Source organism: Lepidothrix coronata, unplaced genomic scaffold, assembly GCF_001604755.1.
Source record: "Lepidothrix coronata isolate B3197 unplaced genomic scaffold, Lepidothrix_coronata-1.0 Scaffold190, whole genome shotgun sequence".
NCBI lineage: Eukaryota > Metazoa > Chordata > Aves > Passeriformes > Pipridae > Lepidothrix > Lepidothrix coronata.
This window is the reverse complement of record NW_016690370.1, coordinates 988,054-1,004,339: the sequence shown is the minus strand read 5'-3', so window position 1 is coordinate 1,004,339 and position 16,286 is coordinate 988,054. Positions and strand designations below refer to the sequence as shown.

At 42.3% G+C, this 16,286-nt stretch overlaps 1 protein-coding gene and 1 long non-coding RNA gene across 4 annotated transcripts in view; both read right to left on the bottom strand.

Annotated features, from left to right (window-relative positions):
* SMC4 (structural maintenance of chromosomes 4) overlaps window positions 1–15,945 on the bottom strand; it is a 30,190-nt gene extending 14,245 nt beyond the window's left edge. The window contains exons 1-5 of one of the 3 annotated variants that reach the window (XM_017831370.1): window positions 15,815–15,945; window positions 13,320–13,510; window positions 12,050–12,228; window positions 11,264–11,455; window positions 9,289–9,465 (exon numbers count right to left, since the gene is read on the bottom strand). In XM_017831370.1, the coding sequence (XP_017686859.1) occupies window positions 9,289–9,465; window positions 11,264–11,455; window positions 12,050–12,228; window positions 13,320–13,449 (678 nt within the window). In that variant the 5' untranslated portion in view covers window positions 13,450–13,510; window positions 15,815–15,945. The remainder of the gene's footprint in view (window positions 1–9,288; window positions 9,466–11,263; window positions 11,456–12,049; window positions 12,229–13,319; window positions 13,511–15,814) is intronic. The other 2 variants (XM_017831372.1, XM_017831371.1) reach the window with 2 other exon arrangements.
* On the bottom strand, window positions 6,280–9,225 carry LOC108505424. The gene is made up of 2 exons (XR_001877507.1): window positions 9,013–9,225; window positions 6,280–8,919 (listed from the first exon to the last, which is right to left on the bottom strand). It is a non-coding gene; the product is annotated as an uncharacterized LOC108505424 (long non-coding RNA).
* Window positions 15,946–16,286: the final 341 nt, after the last annotated feature.

Here is a 16,286-nt window from a genome sequence, read left to right as displayed (position 1 = left end):
ATTTTCTTATCAAGAGTAAAAATATTTAGGAACTATTAACTGAATAATAGGAGTTTTAAGTATTATTTAATATTTGTAGCATTTTCCAAGTTAATATATAAAGAAACCTGTTTCTCTCACTCCTATAGTGAAAATACTTCAGAAACTAAAAGGTTTCCAGCTATTTTGATTGATAAAGGGACTGAAAAAGTAGCCATGACAGGGGAAACACATTTTACAACTGTGCATTGTTAAAAGTGTTACCACTGCTAACTGTTTCCTAACCTGTTCACTGTGCTCATCACTTGAGCCATTATTTGAATTATGGATTAAAACCCCCCAAAGTAACTTTGCTCACTTCTGTAGGGGAGGATCTGAAACACAGACGAGCACTTGTGAAAGTGAAACCAAGGCAGCCCAGGCAGCCATTTGTGGAGAAGGGATGAGAACAGGCTTGGGCACGTTTCACACACACCTACAGCTCCAAGTGTCACAGAGAACCCCGGGACAACTCTGCTCCTGTCCCTCAGTTGCCTCCCTCTGGGTCATGGATTCAGAGAGGGAGCAATGTGCAAAGCAAAGGAAATCAAAGCTGTGTGGAGACAATCAAAATGGATGGCAACCCCAAGCCCTTGGTGACGTGGGCAGAGCTGCCAATGGTGGAATGGTGAACTACAAAAGTTCAGAAAGCACCATATGGAAAAGCAGCAGATCTGCTCAGCCTGGAGAAGAAGAGCTTTGGGGTGACCCAACTGTGGCCCTTCAGTGCCTGAAGGGGCTACAAGAAACACGGAGAATATTTATAAGGGATGGAGCGACAGGACAACAGGGAATGGCTTCCTGCTGCCAGAGGGCAGGGGGAGATGGGATACTGGGAAGGAACTGTTGGCTGGGAGGGTGGGGAGGCCCTGGCACAGGTTGCCCAGAGAAGCTGTGGCTGCCTCTGGATCCCTGGAAGTTCCAAGGCCAGCAACCTGGGCTAGTGGAAGGTGTCCCTGCTCATGGCAGGGGATGGCACTGGATGGGCTTCAAGGTCCCTCCCAACCCAAACCAGCCTGGGATTCCATATTTCTATACCCACCAAGCCTTTTGGGAAGACTCTACACTCAGTCCAAGAGCTCTCAATGGAATTACAGACCCAATTTCAGCTTATGCAGGGTGGGTGGAGCCTTCTCCATCAGTGTGAATCCATTGGGATGCAGGTACAGCACTAGTCAGAGCTGGCAAACTCCAACTCTGTACAGTGAACACACATCTCAGTGACAGCTTCTACACAACATCTCAGGGTAGTCACCAGAAAACCTCAGCTGGGACATTCTAAAACTCAACCTGATCTGTGGAGACATTTCTAAGGAAATGATGGCAAATCCAGAGAAACCTTCCTTGAGACCAGGCTGCAAGGTCATAAGGGCAAGAGCCCTTCTCACCTGAAAGTGATTTCCCTGATGAAAAGGATCAGGAGGAACTTCCAGGAATTTAGGACCTGTCTTTCTCTGCACAGCTGAACTCTCAAGGAGGTGAGCTATTGTTGAAGATACTTCATAAATTTAGATTTCTACTGTGCCTAAGGAAAGAGCAAAGACTTTAAAGGAAGTAAATCGTAAAAGCCTTCAAGAACTAGTGTAAGAATTGCTCATATTAATATTTAAACTCAGCTGAGGGTCAGTGTGGGGTGAAGCAGCAGTGCCTGACACTGCCCAGGAGTAATCCCTGTGCCCACTCTGTGGAAGCCCAGGAGGATTCCAGGGATGCCCATAAGGATGACAGGAGTGGCAACACCAGCAGCAGGTTCTACCACTGGTTTTGTGTCCTGAGGCTGCCCTACAACTACTGTTTTCTCTAAAATTAAGCAAAGGCAGCCAATCCTCTCCAAACAGCTTTAATCTGAGTTTATCAAGGGTTCTCTGGCACATAAGGATCTGAATTTTAATCAAGGTTATGAAAATGCCTGATAAAGGGGAGTTTTCTGCCACTCTTACACCAGTCTAGAAACGAGATACTTCTGTTCACTCCTGAGGTAACTCCCACGTGCTGCTCCTGGCACACAGCAGGACTGTGTTCCACAAACCTTCCTTTACATTTGGGACTGGGGGCTTTTTTTCCCAAAGCTGAGAGATCTGACTGGCACAATGTGCTACTCCCCACACTGCCAGGATGCAGCCTCAGATGGGATAAACTGGGGCTGGTGGTTATTTGTGCTGTGCACAGTGATTCAGGCTGGGATGGTGCTGCCACTGGAATTAGGGAGTTCCAGGGTACAGCTGGTGTGTTCCATTCTAAAATTCTGGTATGAAATGAGACATGGACAGCAAAAATTACTGACAGCAACCTTATAACTCTTCATGGAGAATTTGGAACAATATTTTGGGGGTTAGAGGGGATCTTAAAGCTCATCCAGTGCCACCCCCTGCCATGGGCAGGGACACCTTCCACTATCCCAGGTTGCTGGCCTGGGACACTTCCAGGGATAGGGCAGCCACAGCTGCTCTGGGAAATCCATTCCAGCCCCACCCTCACAGGGAAGGATTTCATCCCCATATCTAATCTAACCTGCTCTCTGTCAGGATCAGTTGTTTCTGGAGAGCCTAGAAAGATGTTTGCTGTTATTGATTACTGCCTCCTCTTGTCATGCCTGAATATTGGGAAAAAATCACTTTGGAAGGCAGTGTTATGCAATACCCTGAGTTTTGTCACACAAACAGTTAATACAGCATTTGTCCTACAGAATAATTATGGCAGGGAGTAGTTAAAAAGAGTTTTCCAGAATTTTGGGTTGTCACTTAATTTCTGGTGTCTTAATGTGAAGCTTTAAAATAAAGTGCTGAAAACTTCGGGACAGAGGTTGGAGCCCAGGAGCTGGAAATGTATTTGCTCTGAGGGGGGAGCACGGGGTGGTTTGGGTGGTTTTGGGGGGGAATTTTGTGTTGCAGTTGCTGTGGTTTAGTTTTTTGAGGGTTTCTTTGTCAGCACCAGTCAGATTCAAACAGTGGGTAATGTGACATCTGACTGGACCGAAAATCACGCTGGTTTGCTCAGGAGGAACAGTCTGACAGAAAACACTGCCCAGAAAATGCAACATTATATCTCAGAAAAACCTCCCGTGCCTGGGGACCAGTCAAAACACAATTTGTTTCCAAATCACATTAAACCACCACCACATTTTAGATATGACAACTGTGGTTCTAATATTTAGTATTTTAAGAATATTTTAAGAATATTTCACCAGTTTCACTGTAGTGGCAGCATATTTTTTTATAACATATGAGCTTTTAAGGCTTTTAAAGACCCATAAAAGGAAGTTTCCTTATTGAGTCCGAAATCTTTGAGTGGTGCTGGGTATCAGCAAACTTTACTGGAATCCCAACATAACAACAGTCATCTTGTAACTTCCTAATACCGTCAATAAGTCCATTTAATTTGCTTACTAAATTAACTGATTAAATGAATTAGTTTGCAACTTTATAGCATTACATAATTCCATTTCATTTAAGTGATCTCTGAATGCAGAGTGATCAGAATATTTAATTGAACTTTGTCAAGCATCACAAGATTAATGGTGATGGAGTATTATATAAAATAAATACTACTGTATTAAATAATAATAATAATACTATACTAAATAAAATTTAATGCAAACATAATGAATTTCAGATTAAAATAGTTACAGCAGGAACATTTATTCCTAAAAAAATGAGCTGAGTTCACAGGAAAATTGAGACCACACAATCTGGAAACAGGGTTTTCTTTACATGCAACAGTGATCACCAAACCTGTCCTTTGAGCACTGACCTGAAGTTGCAGAAAACAGGGCTTGCAGCTCCCACAGCCACCTTAATTCCCAGTTTTGTGGAGGATTAGAGCAGCCAGAGCCAAAAGTCTGGGGTTTTTTGTCCTCTTGAAGCAAATCTATCTCAATCAATCCAAATTATAACCAAATTTCAATTTATTTTTGGAAAGTTTTAACATGGAAGCCTGGGCAGAAGTGCCCTGGCATAAGGCAAACTTCTCTTAATAAAATAACAATGCTTAGAATTTTCAATCTTTTTTACAGAGCACAGTAATATTTGAATTTCTCTCGAACAGGGAAGCAAGTGGAACACAAACAGATTTTGCAAGGGCTCTGAAAACAGCACATGCAGCTTCTCAGCACCATCAGCACGAGGAGCAATGGCTCAGGCAGCCAGAATGACACTGGATGGGCTTGGAGGAGAAACATTAAAACATTTGGAATGTTTATTATAGAAGCTGTTTTTCTACAGGAAAAGATAAAATGGGGAGTTAAAGGGGGGTCTCCAGCTGCCACACCGTTTGCTAAGTGCTCAGTTGGAAGTTGGGTGTTCTGACTTGCCCCATCTGACACCAGTTCCCCACCGTATTTTGATTTCCTGGCTACTTTGGGCAATCAATGTCTTGCTAATACAGGCACCAAAGTGCTTTTTCTCTTAGAAAAGCCTCTAGTGAGAGAAGCCTTTCCATTGCCCTGTTTGCAACTTTCACTGTTTGCACCCTCTCTCCCTTTTTTTTTAATTTAATTTAATTTAATTTAATGACACTTGGCTTTGGGGTGTTTTTTTTTCCCCACTTTGACAAAATAGTAGCTCTCACTTTTTAAGCAGGAGTACAGTAAGGAATGGCAAAAATAAATGCTACATTTGTGTATCTTCAATTTTCCAGACTGGTAATTTCAATTGGACTTTATTTTGACCCATACTCCCTCCTCACATAAATTTTGCCCATGAATTCCAATTCAACATACATGGATTTTGGAAGCTGTATATTCCTGTAACCTCATTATTCTCCTGCAAACATGACTGTAATACAGCTCTTGTAAGCCACAACAGGTTGTTTGGGGATTTTTTTGTCCCACAATTCCATGTTATTTCTGCTATTACTTGATGTTTGCAGCCATATCTCATTTTTACCCTTCAGTTTTACCAGATGGTGACTCTACAGGAGAGAAAAAAGTACCAAATACTCAACTTTATGCTCTGCCTTCAAAAAAAGTGTTATAAACTCGGTGGGAAATAAGAAAGTCAAGCAATAAATGCACATATAAAAATCTACAATGTCACTACTGTGCAAAGAGGAGGAAAAATTTAAAATAAGCCTGTTATTCAGCTGTTTGCACAAAACTACTATTCTGCATTCTGGAAATAATTTAAAAGTAGCCTTTGTCGAGCTGTTTGCACATCTGTCTAATTTTAGAAGCTTTTTTAAGGGCATTCTTGTGTTTAATACAAGAACACAAATTAAGTGCAAATCTAGAGTCACTCTGGAATTTAAGGCAGTAATTGGCAAACTCAACCTGCAACGTGTGACTTCAGATTATTGGTGTGTTCTAAAAAAATCGGTTGATTATCACTCAACTCCACACTGCCCCCAGAAAAGGGCTTTTCTCCTTTCCACATTTCCCTGTTTTACTGAAGAAATCTTACTGGAACAACCCTCTCTTCCCCAGCCAGCACAGATTTTTTACAATCCCATTTATGATCCCACCTTGTGCTCCAGTGTTGGTGTGTCTCCTCAGGAACACAGCCCTCAACAATTGGGAATTTCTGGCTTATCTCACAGGGAGAAGCAAATCTGCTCTCCCTCATTTCCTCCCCAAAACACTGGAAGTGAGTCCTACATTATTTCCACAAAGCAGCAGGTGAAAAACCTGATGTAACTTCCTTTCTGGCAACATAACCTTGCCATGGGATAAGACTTAGTTCCAATCAGTTACAGAAGTACAGACATAAAAAATCACTGTTTATACCTGCTTAAGATCACAGGAGAATATTTTAATTAAGTCTATCAAACCCATCTAAGTGAAATGCTACTGTAATTAGTACAAAATTTACTCAGAACAGTTTCAATTGGTTTGCAAGTAACTTCTTAAGTAAATTAAAATTAACTTAAAGTCCGCTACCATTAATAAAAAATTATTTTAAAGTCTTGTGCTACTAATTCTACAATATTTCTTTGCAAAGTGGCTGGATGGGAGTTACCTATGGAATTCCACTTCCCTTTTGGATGGACTCTCCTTCTCTTACCTTGCCAGGCTGCAGAACCAGTCTCAGGGGTGTTGCTGTGCCTCTGCTCCCAGCCATGCCCCCCCTGCCATGGCCCAAACTGACACTCCTTCCAGGGCTCCCATTTCTTTCATAATTCCTAATTATTAATAAATTCCTAATTATTAATAAAGAGCCTGAGAGTTTTTTTGTCCCCTCCAGGTTAACCTGGTCAGGAGTCACCACGGAGCAACAGCAAACACACTCCCTCAGGGTTTGCCCAGCCCAGTCAGAGCAGCTCCAAGTGTTTCAGTAAAAGTTAAATAACTTTATTTGTTGTTCTTTACAGATCTACAAGGTACTGGAGAGGGGGCATGAGGTGTGGAAGACAAAAAAAAAAAAACCAGCAGCAAGATGCCAGAACCTCTTTTTTAAATGTCAAGATGCACTTTTCCCTGTTGCAGTTTCAAGCTCATTAACATGCATAATATTTGTAATAATTGCTATAATAATATTATTATAATAATGCAAAATAACTGTCTGTTCCTAACGTACTAAAAGCACAGAACAATTTCTTAAAAACATGTACTAGAGTGTTAGAACCCAAGGAGCACAAGAGTGACAAACTCCTCCTGTTTTATGTTGGCAACATCCCCCTGTAACCAGAATTACTTTAAAATCAGATTTATTTCAATTAGTCAGTTCAGGCACTGCATTTGTAATTGTTCTAGAACCACTCAATTAGTCTCACATCTTCTGTCTTTCCACAGGTGTTTTTTGTAATGTTACTCACAGAAGTCACAGCAGTTTGGTTTTAATATTTTCAGTTTGGCATCAGCAGAAATACCTACATCAAAACTCAGCTTGGCCTCAGCTTTCAAATTTTAGCCTAAAACCACCAAAATCAGCAAAAAAAAAGACCGAAAAATAGGGGGTGAAGTGGGGAGAAGGAAGCAAAACAATATAAAGCAGTCTTGTAAAAAGCAAATATTTTCCATTGAGTAATGCTAACTGTGCTTGCAAGATAAAATCAAGCACCTAAAGGTGTTGTTACTACATGTAGGACACGTTCTCTTACAACTTATTCTTTAGTACTAACCAGGGAATATTGTGTCACACACCCAAACCAGCATTTGAGAATCCTTAATTAACATTTCTTGCCCCAAATCTATAGTACAGGTGAAATATTTTCAATCATACCCTATTGACAGAGTCAAAAATCAAAGAGATTTATAACTGGTTTTAAATGAGAAATACTTGGTATATCAGGTTAAGCTTAGTTTAAATAAATTATTAGTGTTGCTATTAAAAAAAGAAGAGTAAAAGCCAAATAAACCTGTTATTTATCCCTTCAATTTTAAATAATTTGAAAAACATTAGGGGGGAAAAAGAGCAATTCTGGTGACAGTGGTTCAGGCTTAGATGGTCTCATTTACATCTAAGTATAATTTTTTTTAGGATTTGGGGTTTGCAGTTCTGCTGTCATTCTGTGGAAAATATTGCTACATTTCCCAACTGGAAATATGCAATTTTGAAGGATCAAATCAGTGGATTTCACATTAAAAAGGCACAAAACCTGCTGTACAAAGAGAAAGGACTTTCCCTCAGACAGAAAGACTGAAGAAAGAGAAAAATCTCTGTTCCTGAGACAAAGACTCTGGTGGGATGAAATTCCAAAATAATGGTGTGAATCACTAGTTTATCCTCTAAATATTGGCTTTACCTCTCCCTGTTTCCCTTTGTAGGGGTGGAAAGCATGAAACTCCAGCTTTTAGGAAAAGGTATGTCCCCCTGATTGATAACTTCCTGGGAAACAATTAGTGGGAGAAGAAAACAAATCACATTTGGGGGAAAAAAAATTAAAAATAAATTTAAAAAAGCAAGACTCCTTCCCAAATGTTCCCAGTGGTCCAAGGGAATGTTCTCCAACACTGAGCTTTATTCTCTGCACCCTCATTTCTACCCAGCTTCATCTTTCACTTTACATTTTCTCCCCTCTAGAAATTTTGGCAAAAATGATCCTTCAGAACAACTGTGTGGAGAAAAAAAAAAAAAGGGTGTATTTACTGTAGTTGTTTTCTTGGAGGTACTTCTTGCTCCATCTTGAAACAGAAAATACAGGGATAAAGTGGTGGAGGAGATAATTAATTGGCATGGAGACTTGAAAACAGAGATATCCTCTTTTTGTGGGTGTAGCTGTAAAAAAGGCCGGCACAGAAAGGCTTGAGGAAGTGAAGCAAACACAGCCACCCAGCTACAAGCTTTTTATACTTTTTTTTTAAGAGGGGAACTGGAAGCTCCTTTGACAGAAACAGGCTTAAAATAAATTCTATTAAAATATTTCAGGCCTTGGGAGGCTCTCACTGATCACTAATTTCTAGGCCAGAGGAGATTTGGGACCTGTTAGTGGTGAAATAATTACAGGTAATTGCAGAAATAGTTATTTAATTTAATTAAGATTTAAATACTTCCATCAAGTACTTGAACTCAATTTACATTTCAAGTAATTGTTTGGCACATAGCAAAATTCTCATTTGAAAATTAGGAAAAAAAAAAACAAAACAAAACAAAAAAAAATAAATCAGTGTGGTTCTCTTCAGCCTGCCTTTAAAACAGAAGTAAGCAAGCCTCACAATTTTAAGGTCAAACATGAATATAAATGATATTATATTGACAAATTCTGTGATTATTTTTCCAGTATGGGTTGTCAACTGTAGCTTTTAAAACCAGGGCCTGAACTGGCTACAAACCTGCCATTCCTTGAGTCCTCTACAGCAGCTAAACAAGTGTAAACAACAGGCACACTACATGTGTTTTCCCTTGCCCTCAGTTTCTGTGCACAGTTCATTTTTCCATACTTACTTCTCAGTAAAACCATGTCTCCACATGGGAGCTGCAGATAAGAGCAGAATCATCAAGGTTTAGGTTAACATCGATGCACTTTTACCTACGAGCACAAACAAGTTGCTGAATCTCTGCCACGCTTAAGCAGCACAATAATATTGGGGTTTCAGGTTTATTTTACTACACCAATATTTACGTGCTGCTAGGGCGGAACAAGCACAACTCTTCCATTCATCCACTTGTCAGGAACACACATTTCTGAGCAGAAAAAACTGACATCAGGATCTTCAACTGCTTCTCTGCCTTAAATTTCTAAAGCAGCAAATAATGATTCGCACCTTTAGCACAGCATGCAAACCATGATGTGCTGCTACAGCACTTTAAGGCCTCAAAAACAAGGCTGCAAACTCAGACAGGGTTTTTTTGGGGGGGAATATAACTTTTTAAAATTGGTTTTTATTCATCCACCAACCTGTAAAATTAAGAACCTGTTATGATCCAGATCGATCCCGTGGCTTCGGAGCAGAATTCCAACATCTTTGTATGTCTTTTTCTTGCCATTGATGTGGTAGGCAGAGGAATTGTCTCTGTAGGCAGTTCGAGACACATAGAATTTGCTGTCAGGAACAACTTCATAATCATCTCCTTCCTGGTTTGGGGAAACACAAAGCCAGAGAAACAATCACTCTATCAGTGTATTTGCCTCATATTTCACAATTAAGCAGAGAAGTTTCATCATGTTCAGGTTTTAAGTCAACTGGGCTCTGAGATGTGCTACAAGTGGGAACTGCTTTAAAGCTGCATCTCAGAAAAAAGATTAAAAAAAAAAAACTAAAAAAAAACCCTTTGAGAACTGGACAAAAAATAGCCCAAATTGTTTAAACTGAATTGCCTTCATCTTATGCCTTTCCCACCTCTAATGTCAGATACTGCTCTGAAAATCCTTCATTTATTCTCTTCACCACTGCTTCAAATCACAAAGGAAAAGGCCTACTTGAAAATTTAGGGAGGCTGTGCTATTCCAGCCTGGAAATCTCAGCTTAGGAAGCCCTGAGTGCCTTGACTGCTGTTTGCATTTTCAGCTCCTCTTTTCTAGGGCTTGGAAAAGGAGCTGCTCTGAGCTGAGCAGCTCTAAAGAGAAACTGTAGAAGATAAAAAAGGCAAACATTAAAGATGTGACAAACATGACATCATCAGCTTCAAAAGAGATCTTCGATTTACCTACAAAGCAGCAACCAAAATAAAGCTGGGACTAGGCTTGAAAAAGTTAAAACTGATGCAAGCTGCTTGTAAAAGACTTCAACTGGCCTCCCACTTCCCCAGATTAACCCCCAAGAGCTATCAAATTGCTCTCTAACACATGCAGAGGGTTTTTAGATCAGAAAGTTGGTTTCTAGATGTTCATACAAAGGCAAGTGGGGGGGGGGAAAAAGGATAAATGTAATAATTTTTGAATCTGGTTATTTAGAAACACACCCCTTTTGTTTGTATTTATGTATGTCAAGTCAAAAGAAAAAAAGAAATGTGTTTTAAAGCACTTCACTCAAAGGCAATAAATATTGCCACTTTATTAACACAATTTTTGAAATTTTAAAGTACACTTCTCACTGTTTTGACTGACCCCAAATTTAACAGCTTGGATGTGTGCACAAAAATTCAATTTAAATTAAGAGAAATAAATCCCTTGTATTGCAATTGCAATAAATCAACAAAAAAAGCCCTTAAGTTTTTATCAATACCTGAAGTGACAAGCAAAATAAATATTTTTTTATTTGCCAACACTTTCTATTTCATTGAAACAAAATATCAGGTTCTAAAAAAATTTAGTGGTAGGATGTGGGATCCAGAATTTCTGATGAAAAATCTGTTTTAAAATTGCAGGCATGTTTGCAGTACATAAAGTGTAAATAAGTTTCAGATTCATTATATATTTCTCTAAATTTAGAGAACCTAAAATAGTTTCTAATTGGTTTCAAAAGTTTTGTTTAAAAATGTTTTATTCCATAATACATATGTTCATGTTATAAATTTCATAATATATATAACATGTCTAAACATAGACTTATAAAATTTTAGGGCTCCTTTTAATTGCAGAAATAAGTTTTATTTACTTGAGGTAAATGAGATGACAAGTCTAAAACGACTTCTTCTTAAAATGGTTATTACATATTCCTAAATAGCTTTAAAACAGATATTTACCACATGTTAGTCCTGCAGAAAATAAAAAAGGAATCCCTACTAATAATTTAAGAGCTGCTCCACTCAATAGAGGATTTTTTAAAGTTAATTAACACTGATGGTTTACATCCCAAAGGTAAACTAATCATGCTCTGAAAGTTTTCCCCAGCTCCAACTAAAATAAGCAAATATTCAAAGTTTTCAAAGCCTTAGAGGGGCAAAAAAAAAAAAAAAAAAGGCTCCAGTTTTGTGCCTTCCAACACACCTACCTTGTCAATGATCTTTTGGAAGTGAACTTCCACAGTGCAGCTCGGGATGTCCGTGTGCTCGTCAGAGTTATGGATCAGCACCGAGAGCTTTTTGGAGCGGATTTTTTGGGCTCGGTAGCCAAAGACAAAAAGCAGGGAATCAATGACATTGGATTTCCCGCTGCCATTTGGCCCGATAATACACGAGAAACGCTGCGCAAGGAAAAGGGAGAAAAACAAAAGTGATATTCAAAGGGAAAGAGCTCCTGCCCAGTGCACATCACCCAGTGCATTTGGAATGTTTCAGACACAATTCTTCCAGGTCCGTGCAGCTGCTGACTGGCTGAGAGCTCGGGGTTTGCTGCCAAAGGTAAAGCAGCACAACTTAATAAAAACCCCCACACCTCAGCTGAGCTCAGCTCTCTGCGTTTGAGCTGCACTTCGCCAGCATGTTTGCAAGGAAAGTTTCATGATTAGCCACGTAAGTCTCTTGTGGGCACTAAAAAATATTCTCATTCTTCAAACACGGCCCTAAAAGTTCTGCAGCAAACGAAATCAAGAGAAAAGTGTGCTTTTTTAGGCTGTGCTGACAAATTAAAATTGTACAGGACCAGAAAGTTGCACTTAACTGTTTTCTCTACTGTCCAATAATGAAAATTTAGATTATTGCCACAGAAGTATTGCTAAAACTTAAATTTCTTTCAGTTCTTTTGAGGTCAGCTCACATGAAAATACAGCAAGGAATACTAACACAACAGCAAAGCCTTACCTTCATTTAAAAAAATACTTAAGGGAAAAGAAAGATACCTTATGAAAAGGTCCCAGAGTTTTCTCCCCTGCATAGGATTTGAAGTTCTGGTTTACAATGTGAGTTATCATGAGCCGAGGAGCACCGGGTTCATTGGTCATTGCTGGAGGTGGGGGAGGAGGGATGCTACCCAAAATCTCTTCTAAACTTCGAGTATCCACCACCTCATCTGACACTGCTAAAAACCATCCGAATTAAACAGAAAGGGAAAAAAAAAAAAACAAACAACAACCAACTGTAAGCTCTCAATGACTTGACACCTTTTCAAATGTTCAACCGAAAAAGCAAACATCACCTCTGTAGGAACCAAACCTCCACTTTGGCCTGTAATTATTAACATGAGCTAAGTGGAATTAAAATCCTTCTTTCCACCAACTTAATCTTTTTTCAGAGATACTTAGGATGTCCCATCGATGCACTGGGGGGTTTGTTCCTTCATTATGTAATTCTTATTCCAACACACTTTAACAGGCACTCTGCAATTACAGCAGCTCCAACCAGCACAATAAGGCTGCAAATCCGAAACAGGCCAAGTCTTTCTAATTAATAAGTGCAAAGCCACATTTCAGGCGTGCTCACGAGTCCCTCTGCAAGATTTGGGGAGCTCTGCACGAGGCTCTGAAAGCTGTAATGACAGCACAACTGCTCTGCAAAGACAGGAAGTTTGTTACGAAAACAAACTGGCCCCCTGGATATCAGCAAGGCAGCTTTTCAACAGGCACCGGCAACTCCTTCTTCAAAGAGGCAGCAGTTTTTGCCACTGATTTAAAGATATTAATCTATTTGTCAAGTACCTTCCTTTAATAACTGCACATCTGGCTACCTAAAATGTCACACAGCTGCTGTTTGGCCAGATATTTTCTGCAAAAACTCAACTCGAGGAACTCAAGAAAATACACTGCTTCATGAAAAAGAAAGTCAAATCATTTTAAGAGTTAAGTAAATAAACTTGACATTTATTCCATTCCAAGAAATCCCATACCATTGGCTGCCTATAAATTTGAAAAATCCTGCTGTTGTACCACAATCTTAAGCACAATGTTCCAGATCAGGGATATGAAATAGGCTTTATTAGGAGAAAGTCTACAAATTGCTTTTGCACTTGCACTGGGCCAAACCCTTTAACTCTTTGCGAGCCCTTTTTACAATTTTAAAAGCAGTTTAAACAAGGCTTTCAGCATTCCTTTGTAAAAGGGAACAGTCGGTAAATTCGATTGCTGCTGAAAGGCTCTGCCATCTCCTCACATCAGCACCGACAGCCAGACCTACCTTGAGGAGGACCTTTGTCAAGCTGCTTGTTGCCTTCGTTTTCCACTTCCATGTCGCTGGAGGACTCCTCCAAGGGCTCCCTGCCCTTCCGACGGGCTGCTGTGGAGGGTTTGGTGCTCTTGCTTGCCATGATCCCTGTTGGCCGTTCCCCTTCCAAGCACTCAAACTACTGAAGGGATCTATCTCCTTTGCTGACACAAACAAGAAAACCCCGTGATCTAAGCACTGAACTGCAACCCCCTAAGGAATTTACCTACACGTCTGCCCAGCCGTTTGACTCACTTAGAAACTAAGGACTAGAGGTATTTAGAAGACAAAAAAATCCACATTTGAAACAAGTTATCAAGATTAGCTTTGTAAGGATATACTTTCAGATACATTACCCCCCAAAATCAGTGGGATAAGCCTAATCTGTAAAAACAGCCAGAATCTACCTGCTGAAAACTCGCAGGGACATGTCCTGTGCTGTGACTTTGCTCAGAGAAAGTCACCGTGATGCTGGGGGCAAAAGAGTTAAAGACACATTCGAATAACAAACTAAGTAGCCACACGTTTGTGCTCTCCTGGAAGAACTCTTTACATTTCAGACCCGACACTCGTTTTACTTTCAATAATCCGTGCAAAATAGTCATACATAGATACACAGATAAACAAAAGACCTGCGCAATTATAGCAAAGACTTGACTCTTAAACAATTTAAATCGACACACTCATCTCACAAAACACGACACGACCACTCCTGCCAGCACTCAACCTTTCCCAGAGAAAGCAAAACGAAATACCTTCATCTCTTTGTGATATTAAAGTCAACTGAGCAAGAACGAGCATTACAAAAGCCATCAGCTGGCACTTCAGCACAGCTCCCAAACCGGAGAAATAGAAAGCACCCGAGGAGAAGAAAAGACGAGGGCAGGAGCGAAACTCTCCCCAAAGAGCTGAAATCGCAGCAAGTGGCGAAGTGAGTTCGCAGAAAAACAGACATGAGAAAGTTTACTTCTCACAAGATAAAAAACTGACGTGGTTGGAAAGTCATCTTACAATTGGTGCCAATCATTTGACGTTTGCAGACCTACCCCCAACCCACACTCTCATGAGAGTCCTTCATTTGGGACAATGGGGGAGGGGGGGAAATGAGAGACACAACTCATTTTCGGGCAATTTGAGTCTATGCCCCCGTTCAGAAGTGTTCCGCAATGGCTGTCTCAGACAATTACAGCCTCTCAAAGCACCACATTTATTTATTTTTTTTTTTTTTCCCGAACTGCTCCACTCCAACAGAATTGTGCAATATAGACCTATTTACCTTCCCAACCCTTCCCCCCCTCCTCAGATACTTCAACAGAACGAACAAGCCGAACTACTTGACCTCAGCTTTTACATCGCGATAAATCAGCTGCCACATAGCCTCTAACAAATTTAACAAATTCGTGCCCAGCCCCTCCCCCGAGCCAGCTCGAAGGTGTTTGGTAAAAGCATCTCTCCACGGGCTCCTGCCAAGCGCCGTTTTTCTTACGGGGACGGCGAAAAACAAGAGCCAGAGACGGACAGAAAAGCTTCCTCATTAACAGCCGATTAAATCTGATTGCGACAACCCCTGTCAGGGACAAACTCGGGGCTTTTTTTAAGCCTGAGGAGCCCGACTGCGCCCTTGTCACGCTCTTTCCAAGTCGCAGAATATTCCGAGTTGGAAAGGACCCACAAGGATCGTCGAGTCCAACTCTTTTAAGTACATGGCCAGTCGTTAAGGGCTTTCTTAGGGTTTCTCTCTCATCCTTCAAGCATCAAAGCAGAGCTGGTTGCAGAAGGGTCTCCGCTCCAAGTAGATTAAATTCGGGTCTCTCCGCTACTCGAACGCGTTCCCGTCCTCGGCGGGTCTCCGAGGGTCCCCAAGGGCACAGCGGGACCCTCGGGCCGCACAGCCCCCGTGTGACCCCCCTCCCCAAAGGCGACAGCAGCGGGGATGGCCCCGCCGAGCCCGGACCCCTCGGTGTGACCCTCAGCGGGGCCGTGGGAGAGGCGCTGCCGCCGCTTCTTCTCCCTCAGGGCGAGGGGGAAGTGGAAAAAGGCGGCGCGGGGCAGAACCCGCCGCCCCCTCAGCACTCCCTGCCCTCGCCGTCAGCACCCTCAGCCTTTCTCCCTCAGCACCTTCCCCTCACCACCCCTATGGTCCCTCTCAGCACCGTCTCCTCAGCACCCCATATTCCCCCTCAGCACCTCTGTTTTCCCCTCCAGCAGCCCTGTCTTCCCCCTCAGCGTCTCCTATCTCCCACTCAGCACCTTCCTCAGCACCCCGTAGCCTTCCCTTCAACATCTTCCCCTCAGCACCCCCTGCCCTTGCCCTCAACAATCCCTGTCTCCCCCTCAACACCTTCCCCTCAGCACCCCCAGCCCCCCTGAGGGCACCTCCTCTGCCGCTCTCCCCCAGCGGACGAAGCCCCTCCGACCCCGCCGCCCTGAGGGCGAACCGCCGCCGCCTCCTCCCGCCGAGCTCGTACCTGCTCGTCCCGGCGGCTCCCAGCCCCGGCGAGGCGGCGGCGGCGCGGGCGGCCGCGACTGCTGTGGAAGCTCGGCCGCTTCCACACTCGAAAATGGCGCCGAAACGGCGAACTCGAACCGAAATTCGTTAGAAAAGCGCGGGGCAGGCTGGGACGGGAGGGGCCGGGCCCGGGGTTTGAACGGCACCGCCGCCCCGCCCGCCATCTTGTGTTCGTTACCGCGGGCAGGGGAGGCAGCGCCGGGACCCGCCGGGAGCGGCCACCCGGGGGCAAAACCAGGGCGAAGGGAGGCATTTAGGGGGCGAGGGGGACGCGACCCCCCGCGACCCTTCCCCGCGCGGAGAGGGTTTAGCTTTAATTTTAGAAGTAGGTCAGTGGGCGGCGCTCGGTTGCCGGGCGACGCGCGCCGGTTTAAAAATGGTTAAAAAAAACAAACAAACACAACTGTAAAAGAACTTCTAAAAGTAAAAAA